This window comes from Podarcis pityusensis (genome assembly GCF_964106645.2).
Source record: "Podarcis pityusensis genome assembly, chromosome: 2".
Taxonomy (NCBI): domain Eukaryota; kingdom Metazoa; phylum Chordata; class Lepidosauria; order Squamata; family Lacertidae; genus Podarcis; species Podarcis pityusensis.
The window spans coordinates 34,604,546-34,632,246 of record NC_138029.1 but is presented as its reverse complement, the minus strand read 5'-3'; the positions used below and the strand labels follow the sequence as shown (position 1 = coordinate 34,632,246).

General features: G+C 44.3%; 1 protein-coding gene across 5 annotated transcripts in view; it reads right to left on the bottom strand.

Annotated features, from left to right (window-relative positions):
- Positions 1–8,297: 8,297 nt before the first annotated feature.
- CDR2L (cerebellar degeneration related protein 2 like) overlaps positions 8,298–27,701 on the bottom strand; it is a 32,725-nt gene continuing 13,321 nt past the window's right edge. For 4 of the 5 annotated variants that reach the window (XM_080993910.1, XM_080993911.1, XM_080993912.1 and 1 more), the window contains 4 exons: positions 18,395–18,507; positions 17,411–17,559; positions 15,327–15,491; positions 8,298–11,601 (listed from right to left, as the gene is read on the bottom strand). In XM_080993910.1, coding sequence (XP_080850036.1) covers positions 10,716–11,601; positions 15,327–15,491; positions 17,411–17,559; positions 18,395–18,507 — 1,313 coding nt within the window. In that variant the 3' untranslated portion in view covers positions 8,298–10,715. Of the gene's footprint in view, positions 11,602–15,326; positions 15,492–17,410; positions 17,560–18,394; positions 18,508–25,347; positions 25,426–27,701 lie in introns of those variants that run through there. The other variant, XM_080993914.1, reaches the window with a different exon arrangement.

Genomic DNA, 27,701 nt, shown 5'->3' with positions numbered 1-27,701 from the left:
TCATTATACACTGGAAGTAATGCTGCTGTTTCATAAACAGAGCAAATGTTCATGTTCAGCTATAGGTCAGAGGAAATGCTTTGTCATAGGAAAATTTGGAGGGGGACAAAATAATCAAATTTGATTTTTTGAAATTTGGTGCTTTTGCCTTGTGGTAAATGGTTAGGCTCCAGGAGTTCAGTGGACAGGATCTCATATAATGGAGCTGTTACGGCTAAAATCTGGGTGCGGGGTTACTCTGCCACCCAGCTCATCGGACTAAGTCCGTGGGTCCCTGCGGAAGAAAGTGAGTTCAGCCGGACGCAGGAGCAAACTACAGAAGATCCAAGTTTATTGCGCAACAGGTTCAAGGCGAGATTGAACAGCGAGAAAGGGGTGACATGAACTTTTGAAATTTCCCTCCATATCCCAGAATACAGTGCAAAATACATCCCAGTTACATCATGAATACATTAAGAAGAGGTTGGGTTACACAGATTACATCATGAATACATTAGGAAGAGGTTGGGTTACACAGATTACATCATGAATACATTAGGAAGAGGTTGGGTTACACTGGATTAACATATGGAGGAGGGAGGGGGGAATATGCAGAGAGCTGGAGATATGCGCAGATAAGCACATCCTGAGAAGACAATGGTCCATGTACGCATAGTCTGTCACCTGGCATTGCCCGGAGGAAGGGCTTGGCAGAGCGATTTGACCAGATTAGGGTCTTGACACCTTACTTGAGAGATTATGGAGGACAGGGGAGGGGTGATGGAGTCCTAGAGAAATTGAGCAAATATATTGTAGTGAAGAAGACATGCCCCCCCCCCCTCCGTAACAGTCCCCCATTCGGAGATAGATTTGCATTAAAGTTCTGTAAGAACTTGCAAATCTTTTCTCCGCACCCTAAATCTTGGTGAGTGGGAATAGGCTCTAATGGAAAAGGAGGTGGGTTGAGCAGGGCAGCAAAAGAGGGAGCAACACTGACGAATACAATGCAACTTGGTATCTACCGTATAGCTGGATATAGGATATTATATAAAAGAACATCTGTTATATTTTGTTACTAAATTACTTGTGGCATTCTAGCTCTTGGGAGAAGCATTTTCAATAATGGTGTATGCTTTACATTTAGCAGGAAGGTCCACTACTGACTGAAAAAAAATGCAGTCTGCTTTTTAGCCCCACCGTTTTTGTGTTCTCAGGTGCCAAGCTAGCTCTTCTGTGGTCTCACACCGGCATAGTGGTACAGTAACATATCCTGTTGAATCCCCTCAGGGCTTTCATTTAACCATGTCGCCTGGCACTCACCATAGCTGGCACAGGCTTGGGCATATCATGAGAGATACGTCTGCGCCTTGGCCTTTCTATGGTGGTTTTATTTTTTTCAGGCTCTGGTCTTGCACTCATGGAAAGTTGCTCACTTGCTCTTAAAGGACCAAAAGCTAGTTGCAGCCTGGATACACGTGCCCAATTCCAGCAGAGTCCAATTTGAATTTATCTTGCCCCATGGTTCTCAACTTTTCCAAACCAATATGTTAAAACCAAAGCCATTCTGATAGGGGGCATTTGTCCAAATGGGTCAATTTAACTCTATAGGGGACCATTCTTGCTACATCAAGGCATATACACGTTTCTTGTTAGTCGTGTCCTCAAATAAATAAATAAAATTTGGGACATGACCTACACCCAATTTCATTTGGCATCCTAATCAAAACATCTCAAATTATAATAAGGAGCGTTGCTTCAAATCTACCTGATAAAATATGGTTCCGATAATAATACCTGGTTGTGGTTAGATTAATTTCACAGCTATACGGGAAAACCAAGATTAATAAGTAAATAAATACAGAGCAATTGCTACTTGAAGACAGTACTGAATCTGCAAGAGATGCAGAGAAGTCATAGAAAAGATTTGAAATAGTTTTCTGGAACAGAAAGAAAGAAATAGTAAAATCTGGGAACTTCATGTATAGAAAAACATTAAATACATAAATAAATAGGTAGGGAAGGTTGGCACTCTGCAGAGTGCCAGGTGGGATAAGGAAATAATCTAAATATAGTCTGCTCTATTGGAAGGCATTGTAATATATGGGAACCTCCATGAAAACTTGGGGTGTAAGCCATATCCTTCTGCTGTTCATAGTTATGTATGTTACATTATGCAGAAACAATTACCCACAGAAATTTTTCCTTTGTGGAGATAACACATTATCAGACACACTTCAGTGTTCCTACATAATAACACATAATACGCAAAACAAACTAATTAAATATCAGTTGCATATTGACACAATTGTGATCATTTACGCATGTATCTTTTGAATCCTGGAGCACAGAGGCTTGAGGTTCAAGTGAAAAAAATGTCCTTGCAATTCAACTCCTCCCCCCTTTGTCAGCCCCACTCCCCCATTAGTCTATATCCTTTGAAAGAGATAGCTGTGGGCACTTTGCAAACTCTGGTGCCTGTTGTTGCAGGTCTTGTGATGGCGAAGAACTGTTGAGGGGTTGTTGCTGCTTTTCATCATTGCACATCTGTATAAGTGATATCCTGTAAGGGGGCAGGGTTTTGGAGACTTGAAAACACAGTTAGTATAGAAAGAGAACTGTACAAAAAAATACAAAGGTTAAAAAATTAAAAAATTAAAAAAGCAAAAATTAGATTAGCAGTCAGATGAAAACAGACTTGACACAAAGACATCAGACTTAGGAAAGAATCATTATTAAATAATACAAAGATATTATCAAAACCACACAGATTACTACTGGACTGAAAAAATGGGAAAACAATGGGGGGGAAACTTAAAATTCACCATGTGCTATCTGATAAAAGAGCTTCATGAAACTGACTTTCAACATGTGATGAACATGTCCCCAAAGTAAAACACACACACACAAAATGACCTATGAGGAACCAAAATAAATAAATGCTAAGACAACATCCCAAATGATGTGACAGCATCGGCTGTAATGTTAATAGCGGAATACTGGGAAATGAGTTAATACCAAGAAAAAATGAATGGCAATTTAAAGTTGTGCAAGTACCTTGCACTAGCCAAAATGACAGAATTAATAAGAAATGCTCAGGCAAAAAGGTAAACAAATATCATTCCACGAACAATGTTTGGTTGTGCTTCGATTAATTTCATATATATAATGGAAGAACTGATTTTTAATAAACGAAAACAGAATATTTGTAACCAAAAAATGTCAAAGCCACAAAGAGATAGAGGGAAGTCACTAATATAGCAGGGATTCAGACTTGTTTCACAGAACAGAAAGAAAGTTGCTGTGGGAGGGGAAAAAAGGGACAAACACTTTGTTATTGGGGTTCACATATCCTGTTAAAAGGGAAAATTATTTCATGTGAGAAGCCTGTCAGGAAATGCTGTTCCTAAAATTCCCATTGAGGGGGGGAATGCTTTGATATTTACCTGTGAAAAGAATTTGGCATGTTAAGATTTGGAACCTGGAAAGCTCTTGACTTTTGATGGGCTAGTTTTTTAACCCTTTTGTCTTACGTAGCCCCTGGAGCAAAGACACATTAAGGTTGATTTCCCTCAATGGTTCCAAGTTTTACATAAGGAAATTTGGATAGGTTTCTCGCACATGCTCTCCAAGCTTCCTTTCCCCTTTACAGTTCCCCCCTTCCCCCCCTCTTTTTTTTTTTTTTTTACTGATCTGGCCTCTGTGCATGTGCAGAGTTCATGTCTCAGCAAACCTTTTATACTATTGAAAATCTTGAATCTTTTGGCTAAATTACCATTTGAATAAGTGAAGGGTAAGGAGTAGATTTAAAAAATAGGGTTAGATTTTTAAAACAAAAAAAGAAAACTCAGCAATTCAAGCTAGCAATTGCAGCCCAAGCAAAAGGGGGTGCTTCCTTTATGTACAGGAAAGGGCTATCATTATTGGTCATTTATTGGTCATTTTGTCTGGTCATTCGCGGAACAATGAACTGCTCTCTTATTTATGAATAAAATGGCCAGAGAGTCCACAAGCCATGTGCCTATCACAAACCATGCACCTATCATGTACTAAGGAAGAGGAAAATAAAAGTACCCAACTTTACACAGAACCCTTTTAGCAGATCTTGAAGCTAGTTTGAGTGAGAGTTTACTTCCTTAGACTAAAGAGTGAAAGTTCCTAGATAAATTATCTTTAAAGACTGAAGTGAACATTTTTCCTAAGATAGGGAGAGGATCTCTTATAAAGCATAGTTAAAACAGCCATAGATGTGATTTTAAAGGGAATACACAAGTGTTGCCCCCCTCCCCTCTTTGCAGTTTCCTTTAAAGGAAGCTTACTCGGGAGTAAATTTACCTGGCACAGAATAAGAAGGAGAAGGGGAAAAAACAAAACAAAAAAAACTGAAAGAGACAGAATGAAACAAGGGGGGCATTTTCTAAGAAAAGAGGCCAGGACGTCTTATAGAGACTGATATCAGGAGCCTTACAATAACTCTCACAATAACCAAATCAAAGTTAAAACTGGACTCACATAATTTTCTTAGAAGGAACACCATACTTTCATAGGCATATGCTTAATGAAATACAGGCTTCTAGTTGCCTGGCAACTTCCTTAGTGGGTTTTAGAGAGCTCTAGCTATCCGGTTCCTTGCGTTCCCTTTCCTATTTCCTAATTTCCTATTTCCTTATTTCCTTATTTCCTTATTTCCTTATTTCCTATAACCTGGGGTCTCTTTCCACTCTGCCGGTCCTGCCCAATTCCTCATGGGCTATCCCTCCTGGCAACCTCCTACCTATCGTCACATCTCAGGAAAAGGGGCCCTACTGGACGCCCGCGCCATGCGGTGCCAGATCGGGTGATCCCTGGATAGAATTTTGAATCGAAAATCCCCCTTGCTTTCGGAAGCGGGCTTACGATACACGTGGTACGTAGCTCCGACCGGTGCGGCTGGGATTGATACAGAAAGCAAGACCACTTCCTGCCCCCTAGCAAGGACGCTTGGGAAGTTCGGAAAGAGAACTCCAACCCCTTGCTTTCAACTGGGATGCCCGTTGCGGAGAGTCGGCTATCTTTCAAGTCGGGTCTCTCCGTCTTACTTTCGGGCTCCCAATTGGTGCGGCTGGCTGGAGATTTTAAGGAAAAGAGATAGAGCTCAGAACCCCCCTTTCGGGTTGAGCAGCGGTCCACGGTCTCTCTCACCACTTGGACCAAGAGACAGGCGAGAAGGAGCGATAGAGAGGAGGGCAGAGAATTCAGTTGCCAGGAGACTTCCACCCCCTTTCCACCAGTGCACTGGATTTTTCCTTTTCCTTATACTCACGCGCCTTCTATGATGATCCCGGGATCGATGAATAAGCCGGCTGGATCCCTCTTTGCTCCCCGGCTGAACTCCTGGGGCTTTCGATTACCGCCCGGAAGATGGCCGGGGGTCCAAACGATCTTCCCAGGCAAAATGGCCCGGTGCCGGCTGAAGATTTCGGGGCCCCCGGTCAGCAACGCGGGAGAACCGCATCAAGCCCCACGTTGGGCGCCAACTGTTACGGCTAAAATCTGGGTGCGGGGTTACTCTGCCACCCAGCTCATCGGACTAAGTCCGTGGGTCCCTGCGGAAGAAAGTGAGTTCAGCCGGACGCAGGAGCAAACTACAGAAGATCCAAGTTTATTGCGCAACAGGTTCAAGGCGAGATTGAACAGCGAGAAAGGGGTGACATGAACTTTTGAAATTTCCCTCCATATCCCAGAATACAGTGCAAAATACATCCCAGTTACATCATGAATACATTAAGAAGAGGTTGGGTTACACAGATTACATCATGAATACATTAGGAAGAGGTTGGGTTACACAGATTACATCATGAATACATTAGGAAGAGGTTGGGTTACACTGGATTAACATATGGAGGAGGGAGGGGGGAATATGCAGAGAGCTGGAGATATGCGCAGATAAGCACATCCTGAGAAGACAATGGTCCATGTACGCATAGTCTGTCACCTGGCATTGCCCGGAGGAAGGGCTTGGCAGAGCGATTTGACCAGATTAGGGTCTTGACACCTTACTTGAGAGATTATGGAGGACAGGGGAGGGGTGATGGAGTCCTAGAGAAATTGAGCAAATATATTGTAGTGAAGAAGACATGCCCCCCCCCCTTCCGTAACAGTGCCAAGTTACTAGATGTACTAGATATAAATTCATTACAGTAGTTCTCTTCGTAGAATTGTAGAGTTGGAAGGGACCACAAGGGTTGTCTAGTCCAACCCCCTGCTCTTATTCACAGCATTTGCCAGAACCAACAGACATAGTGAAGTATCTTGTATTTGACAGTATTTAATCTCTGTTGCAGTTTGGAGAAAAGACCGCAAGTTTTTCAAAATTCCCTCGTGGCTTTGAAATGTTGATCTAGCAAATGAGACAGAGGATAGTGGTGAGTTGCTTAGGGACACAACCTGGAGAGCATGGTAATTGGGGTGGAAGGAGCTTGGCAGCAAAGATGCAAAAATGTGGCCCATTGAGGTTTGCTTGTGTTTTTTAGAAGCTAACCATGCCATATTACTTGCCCCTTTCCCCAATCTGAAGGCCTTTAGGCTGAAAAACTGTGATCATGGCTCTTGATTATCTGCTGAAGGCTGAACCATTTGCATTCATACTAATGTATGATGGTGCTGGTTTAATCCCACTTAGGGTTCCTGACAATTTCCCCCTGAACAACCTGGAATTTGGTGGCAGTATGGCATTGCCAGATTATGAAACTGAAATTTCAAAATCTCTAAATTGGCTAATATTTTGGGCCTGAGGAGGACTGCATTCACTCTGGTCACCAGAGCACTGTGTATTTTATTTTTCCACAACTGCTCTCAAAATTAGTTAAGTCTTTGGGGGACACAGCAGGCCCCTGAACTGGGGGCTAGGCCCCCTGAACTGCTGTAGACCCTAGATATGGTCAGCATACATCAGGGCCAAAAACAGGCTTCTAGCCTTCTCGTAGCCTGTTTGGCATAGATTTGGGAATCCATACCACTTGGAGGAAGAAAAAAGACAGGAAGGAACTCCTGGTGATTTATTTGAGGCAATATACGTTTTGGAATAATCTTTCCGAGGGCAAGCTTTGAATAGAGCTGTTCACAGCAAGTGCCTAAACAAGCTCTGAAGTGCATTTGGCCAGAAATAAACCTTTCCCCATGTACCCAGAGTGCCTCTCTTTTCCTTTTGGACTTGCTTCCCCAGTTTGGTAGCCATCTCTTCCGCTTGTGCAAGAGCCACATCTGTGGTGCCTGGCAAGGGGGTCTCCAGAGCTTGCAGGTTATATAACTGATGACACATAGCAGAGGCCATCTGGAAGAAACCAAGCTCTTTAATAACAAGCTAAATATGAAACAAACAAGCAGTTTATTAACTCAGCGAGTCCAAATTAAATCTAACCTAGAGCAGGATTGCCCATCACTTTAGTTCAACTGGTGTCAAGTTTTCATCTTATGTTGAGCAGCTGTAAGGAACCTCAGGCCGGGGGGACGAAATGCAGCTATCTAGCTCTCAGACTCTCCTGAATCCACATCCTCTCTCCCAAGCGATGCCGCTCATCTGCTTGCTCCATGCAAGTGCTTCTGGCTGGCTGGAAACTGTCCTGTGATAACACCTCAGCTGCCTAAGTGGTGTGTGGGTGTGTGTAGAATCCTCAGATTTGTGTGTCTGGAATGTAGCTTATTGTACAAAGTTAAGAGTCCCATCCATTGTGCCTCTGGTCACATCTGCTATTTACACCCCAAGCTGTATAAAAGGTTTCCACAACAATGAGGATCCAGCTGATGAACAGCATGCCAGGGAGCTTTAAGACGGATATACGCTATAGAAGTAGGAAGCAGATTCTGTTTTTTAGTGGAAAGACAAGTTCACTAGATTTTTTTTTGTACACAATACAGCCAGTATTATTTTTGGTCAAAGAAATTATGCTCTCAGCATTTTGCTGAACTGACTGGCAATGCGATGCAGCTGTCCCTTTGTTGAGGCAAGTGTTAATATCCCATTGCTTGCATGAGTAATTACTCTGAAGTGTGTTCAAGAAATCAAAGCTGACATTTGCAAGCATGGAAGAAAATGTTTCAAGCTACTGGAGCATTCAGAATGTTGATGTGTGTAAAGGGGTGCTTTTTAATAACAGAGTGAGTCCTCGTCCCACAAAAACAGGAACTATCTGTTATGTAATAAATAAAGAGAAGCAGCACATCCATTCTGGTGGTTACCCTCCACTTTTTATCATGCCTAAAGCATTTTCTTGACCTAAATGATGCTGAGAATTCAAAGCAGCAAGCCTATTTCTGGAATGCAAAGAAATAAACACAAGAAATTTCCGTGTTCAGAATACTGGTGTTTCTTTTTTTATTTAAGAAGAGAATAAAGCATTTTTAAATATATTAATTTTAAGTATACTACACTTAAACTGGGATGCTGGTTTGCACATTAACGGTGTTCAAAACCAAGAATGATTGCAATGGCCCCCTCCCGCCCCAAATACTGATGCAACAAACAGATGACTTGAGAACAAACATCCGTTCAAAAGTCCCTTAGTAGAAAGATAGTAAAGGAAAGTTAATCAAAACATCAGCAGCCATGATGGCAGCCAAACAGAGCAAGGTAAATGCTCTTGAGAAAACCAACTTCCTTTGTTATTTTACCCCCCAGACAACTTGATTTTTCAACTGTAAGGCATGAAGGTTTGTCATCATGGTTACCAGAGTGGTAGCCACAATCATGTCTATGGCTCCTAATACTTCAAAAGCTGGGCCACATCAAGGGTACAAAAGAAGTTTTGGCATTAAGTAGTAGAGGAAGAATCTTTCCAGAAAGAAGAGCCCCTGGGCAGGCTTGCTCAAAAATACTTTCACACATTACAAAAGTGACTTCAATTGGCTGAACACAAGGACCCCCATGGCAAGAATCTAGCAAACACATAACGAGATGACAGTCTGATGGCAGAGGAGTGGAAATCTCACTCTGTTAACCATTGACTTTCCACACATTTGCCTTCTTACCCTGTATTTACTTAGTTCACAAAATCCGCTTCAGGTCAAAACCAGGTCTACCAACATGAAATGTAAAAGCATGGCAAGAAGCAGAAATGTTGGCAGCCAACTCTAAGGAGCCATGGTCCTCAAGTCACTTGGCTCGGGCCTGTTAATACTGACTACTGCAAAGCGTGCGATTTGAGAATCGCAGTGCTGAAAAGTGAGAGGACATGAAGGAATAAGCTTGGAAATAATGAAAAGGCAGACTCATTTACACTAGCATGATTTCAAAGAAACATCACAGACTTTGGGTCTTATTCAGGTACAACTAAACAAGAAACTGGTCCAAAATTTCTTCAAGTATAATACTGCTTGGTAAGTTAATAATCATTGCTACTATTGTCCCCTCACAAGTGAGAACTCTGGCATGTGTACCCTAAACTTAGTGAAATAACACTGCTTATTTTCATATATGCACGTGACCCTAACCATCACTTATTAGCATGTGACTAAAGAATCCCAATTCTGTATTTCTGTGAAATGGATACTGATTATTCCTGAGACTGAAGAGGCCTTTTGTGTGTAAATGTGTGGTATATGTAAGCGAGGTTGAATGTATAAATGGAGTAGAGACAGCCTTTGGAAAAGGCAGCTTGGCAACGGAAGCGTTAACTAACAAGTGACGGTGTGGAATAGTGTGATAACATTATTAGTGATGACAACTGAACTTGGGTGTTTTGCTGAATTTACTCCTACTTAACATGAGTCATCACTATTCAGTTTTTGCAAGCCCATGCAAATCATGTCTTAGGAGCCAGCCACAAAAGACAATTAGGAAAAAACCACTTGAACGGCAAGGCATGGGAAACGCAACACCCAAATGAAGACGAGGGTGTCTCTCCAAGCCAGTAATAGCACTTCTTGTTTGGCTTCTTGGAAAGCCCAGGTTAAATGAGCGAAGTGATGACAACTAACTTCCTAAAATAAAAATACTGGAGGAAGTGTAAACCTAAGCTCACTCTGTCCTATCTTATATGAGTGGAACAATTAGGTATGCTTGATGAAGACATAACAGCAATCTTTTTTCAAGTTTTTCCAGTTGCAATGAGCTTGCATTGTAAAAATTGAAAAACCTGACCAATAAGAGGATGGCTTAAACAGGAAGAACATGCTCCCCTTCCGGAAAAAGAGAAGTCCAGTAAAAAGTCTTGCCGATGCATCTGTGGGTTCTTCATGGGAAGAAGAAGGGGGAAAGGAAACTGAAGAAAAAGAGTGCATGTATGGAAGCTGCCTCTGGAAACTGGTGTTTTAAATTATTACGTTCTGGGTATTCCAGGGCATTGTAAGAAATCCAAGCTTGTTGCTGTGTTGCTTGATGGAAAGCAAATCCAACTGGTCGCGGGAGAAGGTGATACTGTGGCTAGTTTGTTTAATTTCCTGTTTGTGGTTTCTGGCTGCTGCAGTGATGCGAAGGGTTTCCTTGGAAAATCTTGGGTACCAACTACAACTATGACAGAGAGCTTTTTGCAGCACATCCAGGGACCCAGGCAGCTTGGAGCACTGACTTCGAAGAATGTGAGGTGGGCTCTTCCCACTCCTGAACACTCTAAGAGGTTCCCTTTTTGTGCAAGAAGACATCAACGTGAGAAGCTCCTAGGACTTGGGAGGCAGGAGGCCGTACAATGCTCCCTGGTGCCGAAGTGAAGAGCTCGATGCTGAATTTGCTTGTGGCAAACGCAGTGATGCCAAAGCAGCGGGATTCACTTTGTGGTCTTCTTTTTCACCTTGGTGGCGTTGATGTCTGCTTTCGTCTTCTGGATTCGGGAGAAGATCTCTTTGAACAGGGCTTTGTACTCTGGCTGGCTCTGCTCTAGCCGCTTGTCTACAGCCTCCACGTGTTTGCTAATGCTCTTCTCCATTGTCTTGAGCTCGTCCAGCTCATAACCCTCTCCCCGGAAGTCTCTAAAGGAGCTGTCGCGAGAGATAGGGCGGGAGGTTTGGACACCGGCATGGCGCACGCTGTCTTTGTGCTGCCGGCACTTGCTGAGGAGCTCCTCATACTTTTCCAGCAGGGCATGGTACTGCTCATCCACCTCCCTCAGGATTGACATCCCCCTCTTGCGTACATTATTGGCATGCAGTGTGTAGTTGCCTTCATGGCGGCTCACGGCATCCTTGGTCACAATGGCATTCAGGGCCGTGTCGCTACAGCTTTTCCGTACAGGGTGGTTTGGGGAGGCTGTCATGGACGATTCATGGTTTCTACCTCCATCTTCCTCAGTTAGGTCAATGTAGTCAGCTTCTGGGGCATTGTTCAGTGGCTCCAGAAGTGCTTCTGACAGGTTGTCCTCTCTACTGAGGAGATATTTCTTTACTTGCTTCATCTGCTGGAGTTCCAGTAACTCTCCTTCCAGCTCTTTAATGCGCAGCTTGCAGTTCTCCATCTCACACACCCTCTGCTCAAGATCTGAGTACTCCTGGATCACGGACGTGTACTCTCTCTCCACCCTCTCCTTCCGCTGTTTCTCCTGGTTGACTTGGGACCTGAGGGAATTCACCATTGCTTGCAGCCGCTCATTCTCTCGTTCCAAGGGCATCTGACTGAACTCCATTGAAGAGCTATGAATCTGGAACGCATCTTCATATCTGATATCCAAAAAACAAAAACAAAAAAGCCATTAGCAAACTAATCATTATAGATTCCTAGGTGGGTACCATAAGTCCAGCAAAGGTTAACAGAGAAGTTACCTCCGTACAAAACAGAATCCTATGTATCACACCCCAAATGGCAACATATATGTGAACCCTTATTGAGATGTGCTATTTTAATATGTGCCAGGAGTAATTCTTCCACGGGGGAACAGGCAAACATATGCTTCGCCTGCTTGCTGTCTGGACTCTGCTTATGTTTCCTGAGTTTCATTCTGAACCCTAGTCACCAACCAAGTACGGTTCTGCTTAACTGACCTAAAGAAAACCTTTGCACTGTTCTTTTCAAAGGACTTCATAAGCATACTATACACTCATTATTGTTCTTATAGTGACACCTCTATGAATGGTGTTCTTAAGAGTAATATCAGCAAAAAAAGGGCCCCAGCTGTAGAACTGCAGGCAAGACAATGAAGGGAGGGAGGAAAAGGGAAGAAGGGATGAGTGTGAGCAAATGAAAGCTACATGTACTTAAGATTAGTTTCCTAAGGAAGAAGACAGACAATCTATAGGCTTCAAGGGAATAATGGATTTTAAGGCGAATTTTGATGATGAATAAAAAACAAACGTGTTGTGCTCTGTTTATTATAAGCACTGCAACGTTTACAGGAAAGAGTTAGCTGATTCCTGCACTGAAGGGGGTTGGATGCTGTGCCTGCCGTCTTATGGTTCTATTCTATGCCAGACACAGTTTTGGGATCCTGTTTTGATTTTCCAGGTTACTGCCCGAAGCACTAAACAAACTTATTTGACCAGAGGCTGTAGAAAGAAAAAAATAAAAATCCATGGGTTACCATGGGTTAAGGCAGCTCACCTCTGAAAGTTTGTCTCCAAGTCTCTAAAAAGCTAGCTAGTTCTGAAGCTAGCTGTCCAGAGTGAGAGGGAGGATGGTTATAAATATGATCCCAGCGGGATAACATCTCCCTGAGTCATTTTATAATATGGAAAACAAACACTGGCTTATCTCTGTCAGCATATATAATTTTCTCCCCCCCCCCCCCCGATTAAGATGCCTGAAGCAGATTCATTAGCTGAAACAGATGGAAGTGGAGTGGGGTGGGAGGAGCCATACCATCTCCTCCCCCCACCCCGTGACCCATTCCATTCTAGGTTGGAACCAGTGGCTGGTACTGAAAATTCTTAGTGGCCCAGAGTGAATGTGACCTACATAAACCCAAATGCAGGTTTTATTAAGGCAACACACACAGTCCTACAGCACTCTGGGTAAAGTACCACAGGGGTATTGTGGGGCAAGCATCCATATAGGCACTGAACAGATTTTGCCTAGGGTTAGCTTATGGCCTAATAGCATATTCCTTTCATCACAGCAGCAGAAATTCCACTTGCTGGTTTTCAGCAGATTGTGTTTGCAATGCAGCATGTTGCTGGTTTAGACGGCTCCTGCTGGAACAAGCAAACACACCAAAGCAGGGGTCGGCAAGGTTTACCTTGCCTGGACCGGTTCACTCCAGCGGAGATCCCTCTGTGGGCCAGATTGTGCTCACCCACAAGTTCAGGCACCATGAAAGCGAGTCCCCGAACCGTGCCGGTTTAGCGCAGCTCACAGGGACTCGCCGAGCAGGCAGCTCGGTTTGGGGGCGGCTCAAGGGCCGATTAAATGACCCCTGTGGGCTGCTTGTAGCCCATGGGCCTTAGGTTGCCGATCCCTGCACCAAAGGAACATCTTCAGAAGGTGAGGGAAGAATTGCAGTTGGAGTGGGTGATAAATGAGCTCTCTGACTATCAGGCTTCTCTTGGGGAGGAGCATGCATTGGGAACTTTTGTTACTCTAGTACAGGGGTGGAATTGCAGGTGGAAGAGCTGTCAGGTATGGGAGAAGCTGAGATGGTGCCCCTGCAACCCACATGGAGACTATGTCAATGAACTTGCTGGCAGGCCAAAGGGTTGAGTAGACTGCAGAACTGGTTTTCTCTGAGCTTAGCGCTGGAAAGGAACATCTGAAAATGAGGTCAGTCTGCTTCTAAAGTGCAGAGCCCCTTGTTTTCAGGCAAATATTTATGAATCTTCATTGACAGGGGTACCATTTAGGGGGGATACGAGTGCACAGTCTCTTGCACACTGTTTTTTTAAGTGACATGCGTACCCAGAATGACTGGAAAGCTCACATGTTCTCCACAGTGAGGTACTAAAAAGGTAAAGGTACCCCTGCCCGTATGGGCCAGTCGTGTCCGACTCTAGGGTTGTGCGCCCATCTCACTTAAGAGGCCGGGGGCCAGCGCTGTCCGGAGACACTTCCGGGTCACGTGGCCAGCGTGACGAAGCTGCTCTGGCGAGCCGGCACCAGCGCAGCACATGGAAACGCCGTTTACCTTCCCGTTATAAAGCGGTACCTATTTATCTACTTGCACTTAGGGGTGCTTTCGAACTGCTAGGTGGGCAGGAGCTGGGACCGAAAGACGGGAGCTCACCCCGCCGCGGGGATTCGAACCGCCGACCATGCGATCGGCAAGCCCTAGGCGCTGAGGTTTTACCCACAGCGCCACCCGCGTCCCTAGTGAGCAGCGGCGTAGCGTGGGTTGTCAGCACCCGGGGCAAGGCAAGTAATTTGCGCCCCCTAACCCGGGGCAAGGCAAGTAATTTGCGCCCCCTAACCCCTAACCTGCCGCTGCTGCCAGCTTCTTCTTCTTGCTGCTGCCTGGGCTGGTCTGGTGTGGTTCTCTCCCGCGCTCAGCGCTGTGCTGGGCGGCCGCTGCACTGTCCCTCCCCCAGATAGTCCCTCGCTCTCTCTCCGCACCGCACGCCTGGCACCCACCCCCTCCACAGTGGGCGGCACCCAGCGGCTCGGATCGGATTCGCACAGCCAGCACTGCAGTGAGAGAGAGTGAGTGAGCCAGGTAGGGGCAGAGAGCTGCGAGTGCGAGCACGCCCCCCCCAGATGTTGCGCCCGGTGCGGCCGGCCCCCCCTGCACCCCCACGCTACGCCACTGCTAGTGAGGTACTATTGGTATACAATTAAATTACCTATATACTAGATGTGCATAGCAAGGGCACACAGTCCTTAGCTTCAAAAAAAGGGGGTGGGAAAGAACTGTCCTGTTGTGATAACACTATTAAAGTTATCATTCTGAGCACAAAAATAATCACAGAAGATGTTCTGATAATACGCTGCTTCTTTTCCTTCCTTCCTTCCTTATCCAAGAATGGGGATTCTGACATTACTGAATATTCCCCTCTTTTATTAAAACCTGTTCTGTCTCCAATCTGGAATTCATAATGCTATTCTACATATGAATTTGCTCAAACTGTGTACCAGGCAGCAATAGAGGGAGATGGAAATGAGACTGGTATGCGTGCCTAAAACTGATATCTGCATCCCCCCCCTTTGGTTTTAGGATTTTTTTGAGAGGATCTGAAACTGCTTAACTGGCAAAAAAGCAAATTTTATTATTATTATTTTAACGCACTCTGTAAATATTTGTTCTCCTTCCACCCACCAGCACAGTCTAGTCTATAAAATTAAACTTTCCTCCATCTGTTTTCTGCCATTAGCAATGCCCATGGGTCCCTGAATGAAAAATATTGCTGCAGCCTTGGAACGTTCCATACTGCCCGAGACAGCTTTCCCCTGCAAAGGAATGGCTGTCCTAACTCTGTTCTCCCTTGTCTGCCCGCAAAGCACCGCCCCTCCAGCTGCAGATTACCTGGGACTAGAGCATAGCTCCTTGAGGCAAGGGAATGTATGGATGGTTCGGCGCCTCTCTCTCTTCTCCCGGCGGATGCGCAGCTGATCTAGACTCTGCAGCTCTTCCACCTGCTTTTGTAGGTCATCGACTTGGTTCTGCAGCCCCTCAATGGTTTCTGTTAGGCTGTTACATGAAGCCAGAGTTGATGGGAAAGAAAAAGAGAAGAGAACGCTAGCTTGTTTTTAGACTGAGATACAGACACAGGGCAGTATCCAATTACAGAGTTATACTAGTGCAATGATTTTTAGCAATGTTAACTTCTGTGCCCTCAGCACTCCCAACATGTCTCCTAAAGGGAGAGGAGAGGGAAGGAAAGTTAAACAGCACAACTAAAAGCCATTGCACAAGCAAGTTGGCTCCTTACCTCTCTTGCCCTGACCTAGCCACTGTGATCCACGCGCCGGTCCCCTCCAGACTGGATTATTGTGACTCGCTCTACGTGGGGCTGCCCTTGAGACTGACCCAGAAACTCCAGCTGGTGCAGAATGCCGCGGCGAGACTCCTTACGGGGTCCTCGCTGCGATATCACATTCACCCGGTGCTATACCAGCTGCACTGGCTCCTGGTGGAGTACAGGATCAGGTTTAAGGTGCTGGTTTTAACCGTTAAAGCCCTATACGGCCTAGGACCCTCGTACTTAAGGGACTGCCTCTCCTGGTATGTCCCACAGAGGAACTTACAATCTTCAAACAAAAACATCTTGGAGGTCCCAGTCCACAGAGAGGTTAGGCTGGCCTCAACCAGAGCCAGGGCCTTTTCGGCTGTGGCTCCAATCTGGTGGAATGCTCTGCCACAAGAGACTAGGGCCCTGCGGGACTTGACATCTTTCCACAGGACCTGCAAGACAGAGCTGTTCCACCAAGCCTTTGGCCAGGGCACAGCCTGACTCCCTCCCTCGGCAATCTTCGCGGAGCTCTGGCCCAATGGTTGCCATCAATTTGATTTGAATTAATTTTATAATGAAATGATTTTAGAATGTTGCATTATTTTATTGTTGTTAGCCACCCTGAGCCCGGCTTCGGCTGGGGAGGGCGGGATATAAATACAAAATTATTATTATTATTATTATAACTGGTTAGTTGGATGGCATCCTAACTATAATGGTAGGTAAGCAGGAAACTAGCCAAGCTACGTACTTACATGCCGCATCACCTCGGGCTGATGATTGGCAGAGCCACACAACTGCAATGAAAGTTCACGGAGACACATTCGAAAGCTAGCTCTCTCCTGCAAATCCTTCCCTGGAAGTCTGTTATAGTGAGACTATAGCCACCATGTTTTCTGTGCTAAGCTATTCTGCATTATTCAAAGCAGGGGTAAGGAACCTCAGATTTCTTGATCTGGCCTTCAGCACCGTCACCAAGCCACCCCTCTTTGCTCTACAAATGGTTTTGCCTGGCTGGGATGTATCTCAAACTCTAATGCCTCTTGCTTTTCTGAATAGAGGATAAAGAGGGGTGTGTCAATATTGTACTAGGCTACTGTGCAAAGGTAAAATTTGCATCTGCTGCTCCATTTACTTTTGCCTATAACCCCACCCACCACCGGCATGTGGTCCTCGGGCTGAAAAAGGGTTCTCCACCTCCACTTTGAAGCATTAAACGGACAGAAAAACCACGTATTCTAAGATATGGAGAACTTAGATGATCCCAATGCAAAGGGCAGGAAGGGCAAATTCTCATATTTGCTTACATGTGGGATCAATCAACTTACCTGTCCACTGGCTATCACTGGGTAGCTGACAAACCCAATTCTTATTAAAAACTGTTCTCCCAATGAAGAGGAAGAAGAAAGTTTTCCCTACTTGGGAACAGATATTGCATTCCATTCATGTCCCAGAGGACATTATGGAAACAGATCCACCATCTCAGTTGTTCCCTGGCATGAACAGGGCCATGAAACTGCAAAATGTCACAACGGCTGTGTTCTTATAATCCTCACTTTTGAATTAACAATGCCACCTCAGTTTTGAATGTCCCCCCCCCAACTGCCAGGCAACCTCTACCTTTAGACATGAAAGGACCCACCAGATGAAGCATTACCATTGTATCTTCTGCTGGGATGTCTTACTCTCCAGCACAAGCTTCTGATTGGCCAGTTCCAAGTCACGCGCTGTCACATCCAGCTGCTCGTAAACCTTGGCATGCTGTTCATTCATATGCCGTAACATTTCCAGCTGTTTGGTCAAATACTGGAAAGAAAAAAGGTTTAAAAGCCCATTAAAAAAAACAACATTAGGGACATAATACCAAAAAACAATTCAGTAGGTCTAAAGCATTTAGTCAAAAGACTGGATGAATCACTTAAAATAATAATAATAATAATAATAATAATAATAATAATAATAATATCTTTATTGTCATTGCCCCCTTCGGGGACAACGAAATTAATGCCTTTTGACTAAAAGGCTGACCCTAATGGGCAACATGGGTGGGCCCGAATTTATTATTAAAAAACAACAACAAGGTAAACTACTGCTAAACCTATCTTAATACTTTGAAAAATGAAAACAGAAAAAGTCCATGGAAAGCAGATGCATTTTGTCAAAAGGGGACAAAGCCATTTAGGCTGCAATCCTAACCCCCCTTATCTGGGAGTAAGCCACACTAAATTCAGTTCAATAGGACTTACTTCTGAGCAGGCAGGGTTAGGTCTGCACCGTTAACCCCATTTCAGGGACTTTGTTGGAAACTAATCCAGGGACTCAACAAAGCTCAAAGTGACCCTGACTAAAGCTGCTGCCCAGAATGTAAACATATGGGTTAGGGGTGGGAGGGCTTCCCAGGAATGTACAGCAATGTCTTTTTGAGCTGTGGGCCTTAATCCACCTCTGTTCTACTCTCTTCCATATGTGTTTTTCATCCCTCCCCCTAATAGCACATCTCTGAGGCTGCAGCTCATCCTGGCTTGCGCTGTGGCAGTGAAAATACCAAACAAGCAGCTGTCTACTTTTTCACAGCCATGCTCCGCCTGAAGCAGGAAAACGGGTTATTTGGCTTATGTGTGTGCCTGTGCTTCACCGGTACCTCTATCTCTTGCACTTGCTCCTCATTGGTTGTGTACATCTGTTGCAGAGAATCCTCCAGTTCTTTGTTGCGCTCCAGCAGTGTTTTCCCCAGTTCGGCTGCTAAGTGCAAGTCTGAAAAGTAAAATGAAACAGAACGCGCTGTGAGGCCTCTCCAACAAGCTCTTTGGAACCAGGCACGTGTGAGCAAGTGATAGGGCTGATTCAATCTCTTAAAAATATTTTTAACCCATCTTCCCAAATCTCAAGGCAGCTAACGGGGGAAAAAAAAAAACAACTACACCTAAATCTACAAAAAAGGAGCTTTCAAACACCTCAGATTAATGCATTAATAAAACAACAGAAGCAAGTACAGCAGTTCAGGTGCCATAAATAATGCATTTTAACTGCACAGGTTCCTTCTGTAGTTTTGGATCATAAAAGCCATGTTTTGCTAATTCCTTATGGTTTGGAGACAAAGGAGAAAATACAAAGTCAGAGTGTCAGTGTCCAGGAAGTTATAGTCTGGATAACTTAATGACCCTCAAGATGAGTTTCTGACCCTCCTCTGGAAGAGGAGCCTCCAGCCAAGTCAGAGGGGGAGGTCACATACCCACCAGCACTCAACAGAAGGCCCAATCCGAGGCAGCTGGTCAACAGTGGAGTGCATGCCTGAGAACCCAATTTTACTGCATAACCGAAGAGCTCCCTGAGAGTAATGGTCCTTCTAAAGTGAGTGGGCTCTTAGTGCAAACAACTGCATCTTAGGCTGGGTATGGTCTGGGTTGTATCAAGCTTCACTGGAATCTGTTGCTTGAATGATATATGTCATTCAACTGCCTATGTCTGAGCCTGATGTCTTTGCCCTGCTATGTACAAGATTTCCTCAGTTGTTGATTCCTGTTTTTGGACACCACCCTGGTTTATTTTTTGACTTGGGTCCAACCTTGTTATTGTGTATGGCCCTAAGCCTGCAGCAGATGGTACTGAGAAACCTGCCCTGTCTAACTCACAGACCATTATCTAACCTGGTCCAAGCAGGACAGTGTACAAAACTATGTGTGGTGTGAAGTAAATGGTTGGAAAGACGTTTTTCTCCCCCTCTCAATATACAGTGGTACCTCAGGTTACAGACGCTTCAGGTTACAGACTCCACTAACCCAGAAATAGTACCTCGGGTTAAGAACTTTGCTTCAGGATGAGAACAGAAATTGTGCGGTGGTGGCGTGGCGGCAGCGGGAGGCCCCATTAGCTAAAGTGGTACCTCAGGTTAAGAACAGTTTCAGGTTAAGAACGGACCTCCAGAATAAATTAAGTTCTTAACCCGAGGTACCACTGTACTAGAAGCCGGGGTGATTTAACGAAGCTGAACTTTGGGAGATTCAGTACAGACAAAAACAAGCACTTCTTCATACATTGCATTGTTACAACCATGGAATCTGCTCCCACAAGAGATAGTGATGGCCACCCAATGGACCCTTGCTATGTTCTACCTCAGCTGCCTGAGACAGTACGCTTCTGAATATCAACTGCTGGGGATCACTAGGAGGGGAAGGCCTGTTGTGCTCAGGCTGTGATTTTGGGCTTCCCACAGGCATCTGGTGGGCTGAAATGAGAAGAAGACCCTGATCTAGATGGGTTTTCAATCTGATCCAGCAGGGCTGCTCATAAGTTCCATGAAGGTAGTGCAGATACTGCTATTTTTCATGCAAAAGTCAAGCTTCCAAGAAGCGGAGTGGCGTCCACTTTTCACTGACCCAGATTAGACATATGGGGGACTCTAACGTTTTTGAGCATCACTGCAGAACTGGATACCGTCCCCCTCCTATGTGGACTCCCCCCACCTCCTAAGGAGGAGATACTTTATTGCACTGCTGCTTTTATTTATTTATGATTCTTAATTATCGTTTTCAGCAGCTCAGCTGTCGGGCAAATTGTCCTGATTATCTCACCCTAGTGTGGCACAGGAGGGGGGCCTTGCGGCTGCTGAGGTGCTAATTATCTTTTTAGTGTTTTATTTTATGATTTGTTGGTTTCTCCAAGAGCCTCTGCTTGAAGAGCAGCATATAAAACCCCATAATAATGGTTATATTTATCATTGTTATCATTACCGTCATTATCAATGACAATGGTAGCAGAAGCAGCAGACATATGCTTGCCAAAGTTAGTCTGGTTGCAAAGACTCTACAGAAGGCTATGAGGCTGATCAACAAGGGCGTTCCTGTGCCTTTGGGCAAGTGAAATATAGCCCTTGCATCTTGCAGCGGATGCTGTTTCCCCTCTAAAATTAAGGCACTTTGGAGAAGGGCCTGATGCACAGAGTTGACACTGCTGCATATGAAGAGGTGGCCGTTGAAGGCATGGCTGCCCAAGAAGAAGAAGAAGAAGAAGAAGAAGAAGAAGAAGAAGAAAAGAAGGAGTTTGGATTTGATATCCCGCTTTATCACTACCCTAAGGAGTCTCAAAGCGGCTAACAATCTCCTTTCCCTTCTGTGAGGTGAGTGGGGCTGAGAGACTTCAAAGAAGTGTGACTAGCCCAGGTCACCCAGCAGCTGCATGTGGAGGAGCGGGGATGCGAACCCGGTTCACCAGATTACAAGCCTACCACTCTTAACCACTACACCACACTGCGTCTCCTTAGGTGCCCTAGGCACCTTTGATTCAGACTTGAAACACACTAGCAACTAAAGCAGTTGCCTTTGGTCTCATCCGGGAGGACTCTTTCTTAAGTTCTTGCAGACTGATAAGATTCTACTCTCTCTCAGCTTTTCCAAGCCAATGCTGAATATATTCATTCAGGTCTAGTCAACAGTGTCCAATGCCTTGTAGGGTCAGCCTTGTCGCTTACAATGCACTACCAGCGGAGAATGGGTTTATAATCCTTTTCAAGGACTGAGTAACCCGCTGCATTTCATCCATCTCCAGCTCCTGACAAGAGTCCCGCTCAGCCTGGAGGCACAAAGCCATCTCTTCCCACCAGACTCTTCACAGCTGCCTCTGCCACTGTCTGTCTGATCTGATCCTCTATTTGTCAGTGAACGTGTGAGAAGACTTGGGAGTGTTGGTGGCTGCTGCCTGGGGGACAACCTACCATAGACTCCTTCGTGTGTCAGGAAGAGTCAGCTGCACCTGCCCGTTTAAGGAGAGGCTGTCTCTCTGGGGCAGCGCAGCTGTAGGATAAATTGTCCTAATTATCCCACACTGCTGGGAAGCCAAAGGGGGCAGTGCTGCCACAGAGGTGCTAATTGAATCACTGCCTTTCCTCCTGGTTCCCCTGGACTTTAATGAGTAATGCTTCTGGGGAGCTATTGTTCCGAACTGGTTGCTATAGCAGAAGCAGGAGGCAAGACACCCACCCACACAAATACACACCTTCCTCTGCTGTCCTCCCTATTCCCCGCACGTGCAGATGTCAGGCTTCAGATAGGAATTAACAGGTCTGGAATCCAAATGCCTTTCTGGTAAATCAGCAGTTTTTGGAATTGCACCCTGCACCTCAGCTCACTTTGGGCAAAGGTTGTACAGAGGGCGGGCCAGTTACACACCGCCAAAAAAAAAAGAAAGACGAGGAGATGCATAAGTCTAAGGGAAAGTTGGAAGATGACACTGATTTGCTCAAAAGTTGCATATGCTGATTAATGACAGAGAGATGCACATTTAGAAAGATGCACTATCATATCATAGTAGGAATAGGTTTGACCTGTATGGTTTCACAGTCTGCTGTGAAAAGAAAGAACAGCGGGAGTCTTGATCTTTCAACCAGTCTTGGACTGGTAAAAGGTAAAGGGACCCCTGACCATTAGGTCCAGTTGTGACCGACTCTGGCGTTGCAGCGCTCATCTCGCTTTATTGGCCGAGGGAGCCAGTGTTTGTCTGCAGACAGCTTCCGGGTCATGTGGCCAGCATGACTAAGCTGCTTCTGGCGAACCAGAGCAGCGCACGGAAACGCCGTTTACCTTCCCGCTGGAGCGGTACCTATTTATCTACTTGCACTTTGTGCTTTCGAACTGCTAGGTTGGCAGGAGCAGGGACTGAGCAACGGGAGCTCACCCCGTCGCAGAGTTTCGAACTGCCGACCTTCTGATCGGCAAGTCCTAGGCTCTGTGGTTTAACCCACAGCGCCACCCGCGTCCCTTACTGCGTCTTGGACTGGACAGCCCTTCAAATGGAGGGCTACCCTCTGTAAAGGCACACAAGGCAATACTATTTGTATAATTAAGCCCACTGGGCCTATTGATTGTGGGATTTGAATATGCTAGAATGGAGGGAAATAACTAAATCTGGGTGCATGTGTCCTGCGCTGCAGTTGCAACAGTATGCAAATATAGAATTGTTAATTAGTAATCAGATTCGGCTTTTCCTAATTGTCCTTCCCTGCTTAAAACCTGACAAGAAGTACGAGAGAAGCACCAAATTACACCCAGAGGCTGGCCAAGGGCTTTAGATGTATTCCTAAGCTCCTTGTTATATATGTTGATTATTCCTCGGGAACCCGATTTCCGGCTCTGAACACTATACCCCAGGGTGAACTCTGAGAAGTGACAAGCTCTTAATTTTAATAATCATAACGATGCGGAATGACCTGGTCTGGCAGCTGCACTCCCTGAATGGGTCTGATTAAGAGCGGATTGCATTTACGGGTAGAGAGATTTTTATAGGAGCCACCTCCAGGTTTCAAAATGCCCCCAAGAGATTGGAAGCGTGACAAAGAGGGGTTAGTACTGGAAGAGGAAAATAGTATGTTCCAGCTTGTGTCAAAAGGGAAATGCCATATTCATTAGCTCCTTGGGCTGTGACTGATGTACTCTTCTTCTTCTATGTCATCTTTTTTTAATTATTATTTGGAAGCTGATAGACCCAGAAACATTTGTGCTGCCTTACTCCAGGTAACAAAGAGCAGAGTTCTCCCTGCATATCCAAGGATTACGTCAGCCTTGTCCCACCATATGGCTTCCAATTTAATTTGCTGGGGTTGAGTTAAGTGGATTAGGAAAGCCCGGGATCCAGCATCATGGTTTTAAAAACTAGTAATTTTTTTGCAGGAGCTGTAAAAGGTATAAGAGAAAAAAAGTGTAGGAAAACTATTATTCTTTTCTGCGACGGAGGACGTCTTCATCGGGAGGCAATGAGGTTTTTCATTTTGAAGTAACATCTTAAAGAACTGCTGCTTTAAACAATCACATTTGCTTCTACACAACTAGGAACTCTGCGCCCACGGACACCAGCAACAGCATGTGAGGAATTAAAAGTGTATGAGCTGTGTCCTAGACAGGGTGGAGGCCGAGGGGTAGTGAGGTTATGGCGTTGTGGGTACACCAGCAGCAGCTGCCCTGCCCCATTCAGCAGCAATGCCAGTAGTTAGGAGGGTGGCTCCACGCCACTGCCCTATTGTGCCAGGCACTCCTACTTGAAGGTATGAATCCTCTTACCCCCATCAGTCCCAGCCAGCATGGCCAGTGATCAGGGCTGATAGGAGTTGTAGTCCAGTAACATCAGGAGACGCAGGTGGTGCTGTGGTCTAAACCACAGAGCCTAGGGCTTGCCGATCGGAAGGTCAGCAGTTTGAATCCCCACGATGGGGTGAGCTCCCATTGTTCAGTCCCAGCTCCTGCCCACCTAGCAGTTCGAAAGCACATCAAGAGCAAGTAGATAAATAGGAACCGCTCTGGCAGGAAGGTAAACGGTGTTTCCATGCGCTGCTCTGGTTTGCCAGAAGCTGATGCTGGCCACATGACCCGGAAGCTGTCTGCAGACAAACGCCGGCTCCCTCGGCCTACAGAGCAAGATGAGCACGCAACCCCAGAGTCATCCGCAACTGGACCTAACGGTCAGGGGTACCTTTTCTTATAAGAATTTTAAGGTCTTTACCTTTTAACATCAGGAGGGAGACATATTCCCCCCCTCTGATTTCTACTTAAAAGGTATGAACACTCCTTCCCTGCACAACTTCCCATAAAAAATGTTTTTTTAAAAAAAGCCCTCTTTCATTTATCATCCATGGCAAACTTTTGCTTCATTTTTGCCAACTTGCAAAAAGCACAATTAGTTACTTAATCAGCTAAACATTTCATTTCCAACACAAGGTACGGTATACTCGTAATCGTGAATAACAGGAAAGATTTTATATATTTTTAATTCATTTGTACTCTAAACAGTGGTGTTTTATGTGTGAACTGCAGCCTAAGTTAAATGTAATGCATTTCTTATTTTTAAGGTGGTAAAAGAGCCAAGGCTTCATAGGTAAGTCAGCAATGCACATATTTCCCTTTCCTCTCAATGTTTTCCTCTCGTGTTTCAAAATGCATGTGCATACAGTTCCATCCCTTCTCAGTGCACTGCGCTGAGCCTTCAATTAAGCATAATTTACTATTCATCCAAGTGGGAAAACTACCAGCTTTGGGAAATGCCATATTCTTAAACCAGCGTCAAACTATGGCTTTAAGTCATGACATAGTAAACAGTTTTCTGGTTCAGATAAAATGGAAAATTATAGTTAACTGAAGACTTCCTGGCTCATCACTGTACACCAAGAAAAACAGAGGGAAGGAAGGGGACAGAGCTTGCAGCCCCAAGACTTATGCTTATTTCTGCTTAAGCCTAGATACAGTTGTCCAAACTGGGCCTGTCACACAGCACCATCAGAACTGATATGGCATATTTTGTTTTCAGCTATTTTACTTCAAGCATTTATACACAGGTTTAACGCTTTAATCTCTAACCAGTGTACCATAAGGTTAAAATGCTACAATAAAGATTAAACTAACTAACTACAAAATCGGAAAAGTTACTTAAAAGGCCTGCTGAAACAAAAGAAGTTCAACAAGGAGGAGGGTGGTTTGTCCGATCTGAGCCAGGTTCATAATACCGAATGCATGTGGTAGATACGAACCACACATGCAAGTTATGGGGGACCATTAATTCAGCTACCAAGCAGGTAACATGCTTAATTAATAGTGCAATCCTACTCATATTTACCCAGAAGTATGTCCAACTAAATCCAGTGGGATTTAGGAGGCTGCAATCCTAAGTCCATCTACGAAGAGGGTCACCTTACTACAGGGTCACCTTGGGAAAATCACTGCAATTTTTCTGTAAAATCAAAAGTATTAGCACTTCTACACAAACATACAGGCAGATTTGGAATAAATATGTTAAATATTATTCAAGATGTCTTGAAGGAGGAGTTCTAGCAGCTGTCTTTTGTCAGAGCAGTTAAGACAAATTATGTCGAGAGCAACAAGGAGGGCAGATAGCCTTGCAGTTAAGAAAACACAAAGCCGGAAGCAAGCCAGAAAGTCACTGTAGAATGAAATAACACCAGCTCAGGAACCATGTTGCCATGGTGACAGAGATTGCTCTGGGTGACCCAACACATTTGTCACAATCAGATCAGCTCTAGGGCAACTTAAAAAAAAAATATTAATTGTTCCTTCACAAAAAATGCAACACAAGGAAAGAATTAACCAATCCTATTGTTGTCCCTTCTGTTCCTTATCCCACCAAGGAAAGGGCTGACTAGATCCTTGTTTAATTCATCCATTAATCAAACTCTATATTGAATTAAGGTTTAATTCAAATAAATCCTTCTATATCTCTCAGGACTAATCTCAGAAATAGATAGATAGATATAGATAGATGATAGATAGATAGATGATAGATAGATAGAGATATATGAATACTGGCTCGAGCATTCTCCAATCATAGGCCAAAATTTTGCTATAAAATAATCTATTTTGACCCCAGATTTAGTTTGTCCATCTTTAGAATATCCCCTATAATTTATAAATCTAATCTGTCTCTTTTAATGGTTTAGATGATTTTCATCATTAAACTGTGAGCATCTAGCTTATTTTATAAAGCCAGGTAGTTATCTTTTGATTTACATATCCCAACCAGTATAGCTGCTGACTGTAATTCCAACCACTGTACTTTCTGTGAAGGACACATATCCAGAATTATTATTATTTATTAATTTATGAATCACCTTTACATGTGTCACCAGGCGATTTCCATGCTTACCATAAGACAAGCTAAACATCGTTTTAAAAACAGTACAAAAAACAACTGAACAGTGGTTTAAAATCAATTCAAAATGATCGCCTTAGGCAGAGACCTTTTCATCCAGCTGGAAAAGCTCACTGAATTGCTAGCCAAGGCCACCAGAAATTCAAGTGAGTAACCAAGAACACCAGGACATTCCAAGCATCTCCATCTTTATAAAGTGTTTAAGGCTCTCAGGTAATGTACCAAAATGCCACAACTTTGAAACAGTTCTCCTTTGAACTACCACCAAGGATGTAAGCTTGTCCATATCTCTTGTTCCAGAAGAAATTCGGCTTTTCAAACATACCATGTTATTAGCACTCGAATCTTACGGAGATGTTACAAATGATTCTAATGCCATCTTTCAAAAGTCGTTCCATTTCACTATTTTTTCGAGTAACCTTTTCAAATTCTCATTTTTTTTCACCTATAACTGTGGTTTGTTCAAAACACAATTGGTTATATTCAGAGGTTTTCAGTTGCCTTTAGGGATGAGGGAGGAATCCACATAACTTGGATTCAATTTGGTCTCAGCAAATCATGACTCAGTTTGGGCTGTGGGTCTGTTTCAGAAAGCAAGCTCCTTTGGATTCCTGTATGATACAATCTGGGGGCTGCCTCAGTTCTTCTTTTTGTCCTTTAAACTTGTAAAAATGGTTAATCTGGGGCTTATTGCCACCACACACTTCAGAGCACCACACACTTCAGCACAACAGAGCAAGTCCCCCTCATTGTTGTAATCCTTCAACTATTAGGACTGTGATGAGTTCATAATTTTGGACTTATGCATCATTTCCACAGAGAGACCTTGAAATACTGAAATACAATACCCTTCATGCTTTCAACTTCATGCTTTAACAGTCGCTGCTCTTTCTTAATAGTTTTCTTGTCGTGAAAACGCAGAAACATAACAATGTCAAAAGAGGCCCATAGAGACTGCTCTTATCCCAGTTGCGTGTTCCATTGCTAAAGCTTCTTTAATGCAGGTGGTAAGAAAGAAAATCATTATTTTCAGCTCCTTTTTTGAAGCCTCCAAAGTGAAGACAGTACAGTGTCTGCATCTTCCATGAAAATATTGCTCACCTTATCTACCAATGCTTGTTGCTTTGTTTAGCCTTTTGAGTCTGTCTTCTCTCCTTGGTCTGAAACAACTTATGTGATCAGTAGATGTTTCCAAGACTCTTGCTGTTCAGATCTCAATTGCTTTCCTAAGTGTGCTTAAGGAGGCCACGACACATTATCTGATATCATCTCCTATGTCCTGAGAGGGCTTACTTTGGGCATTT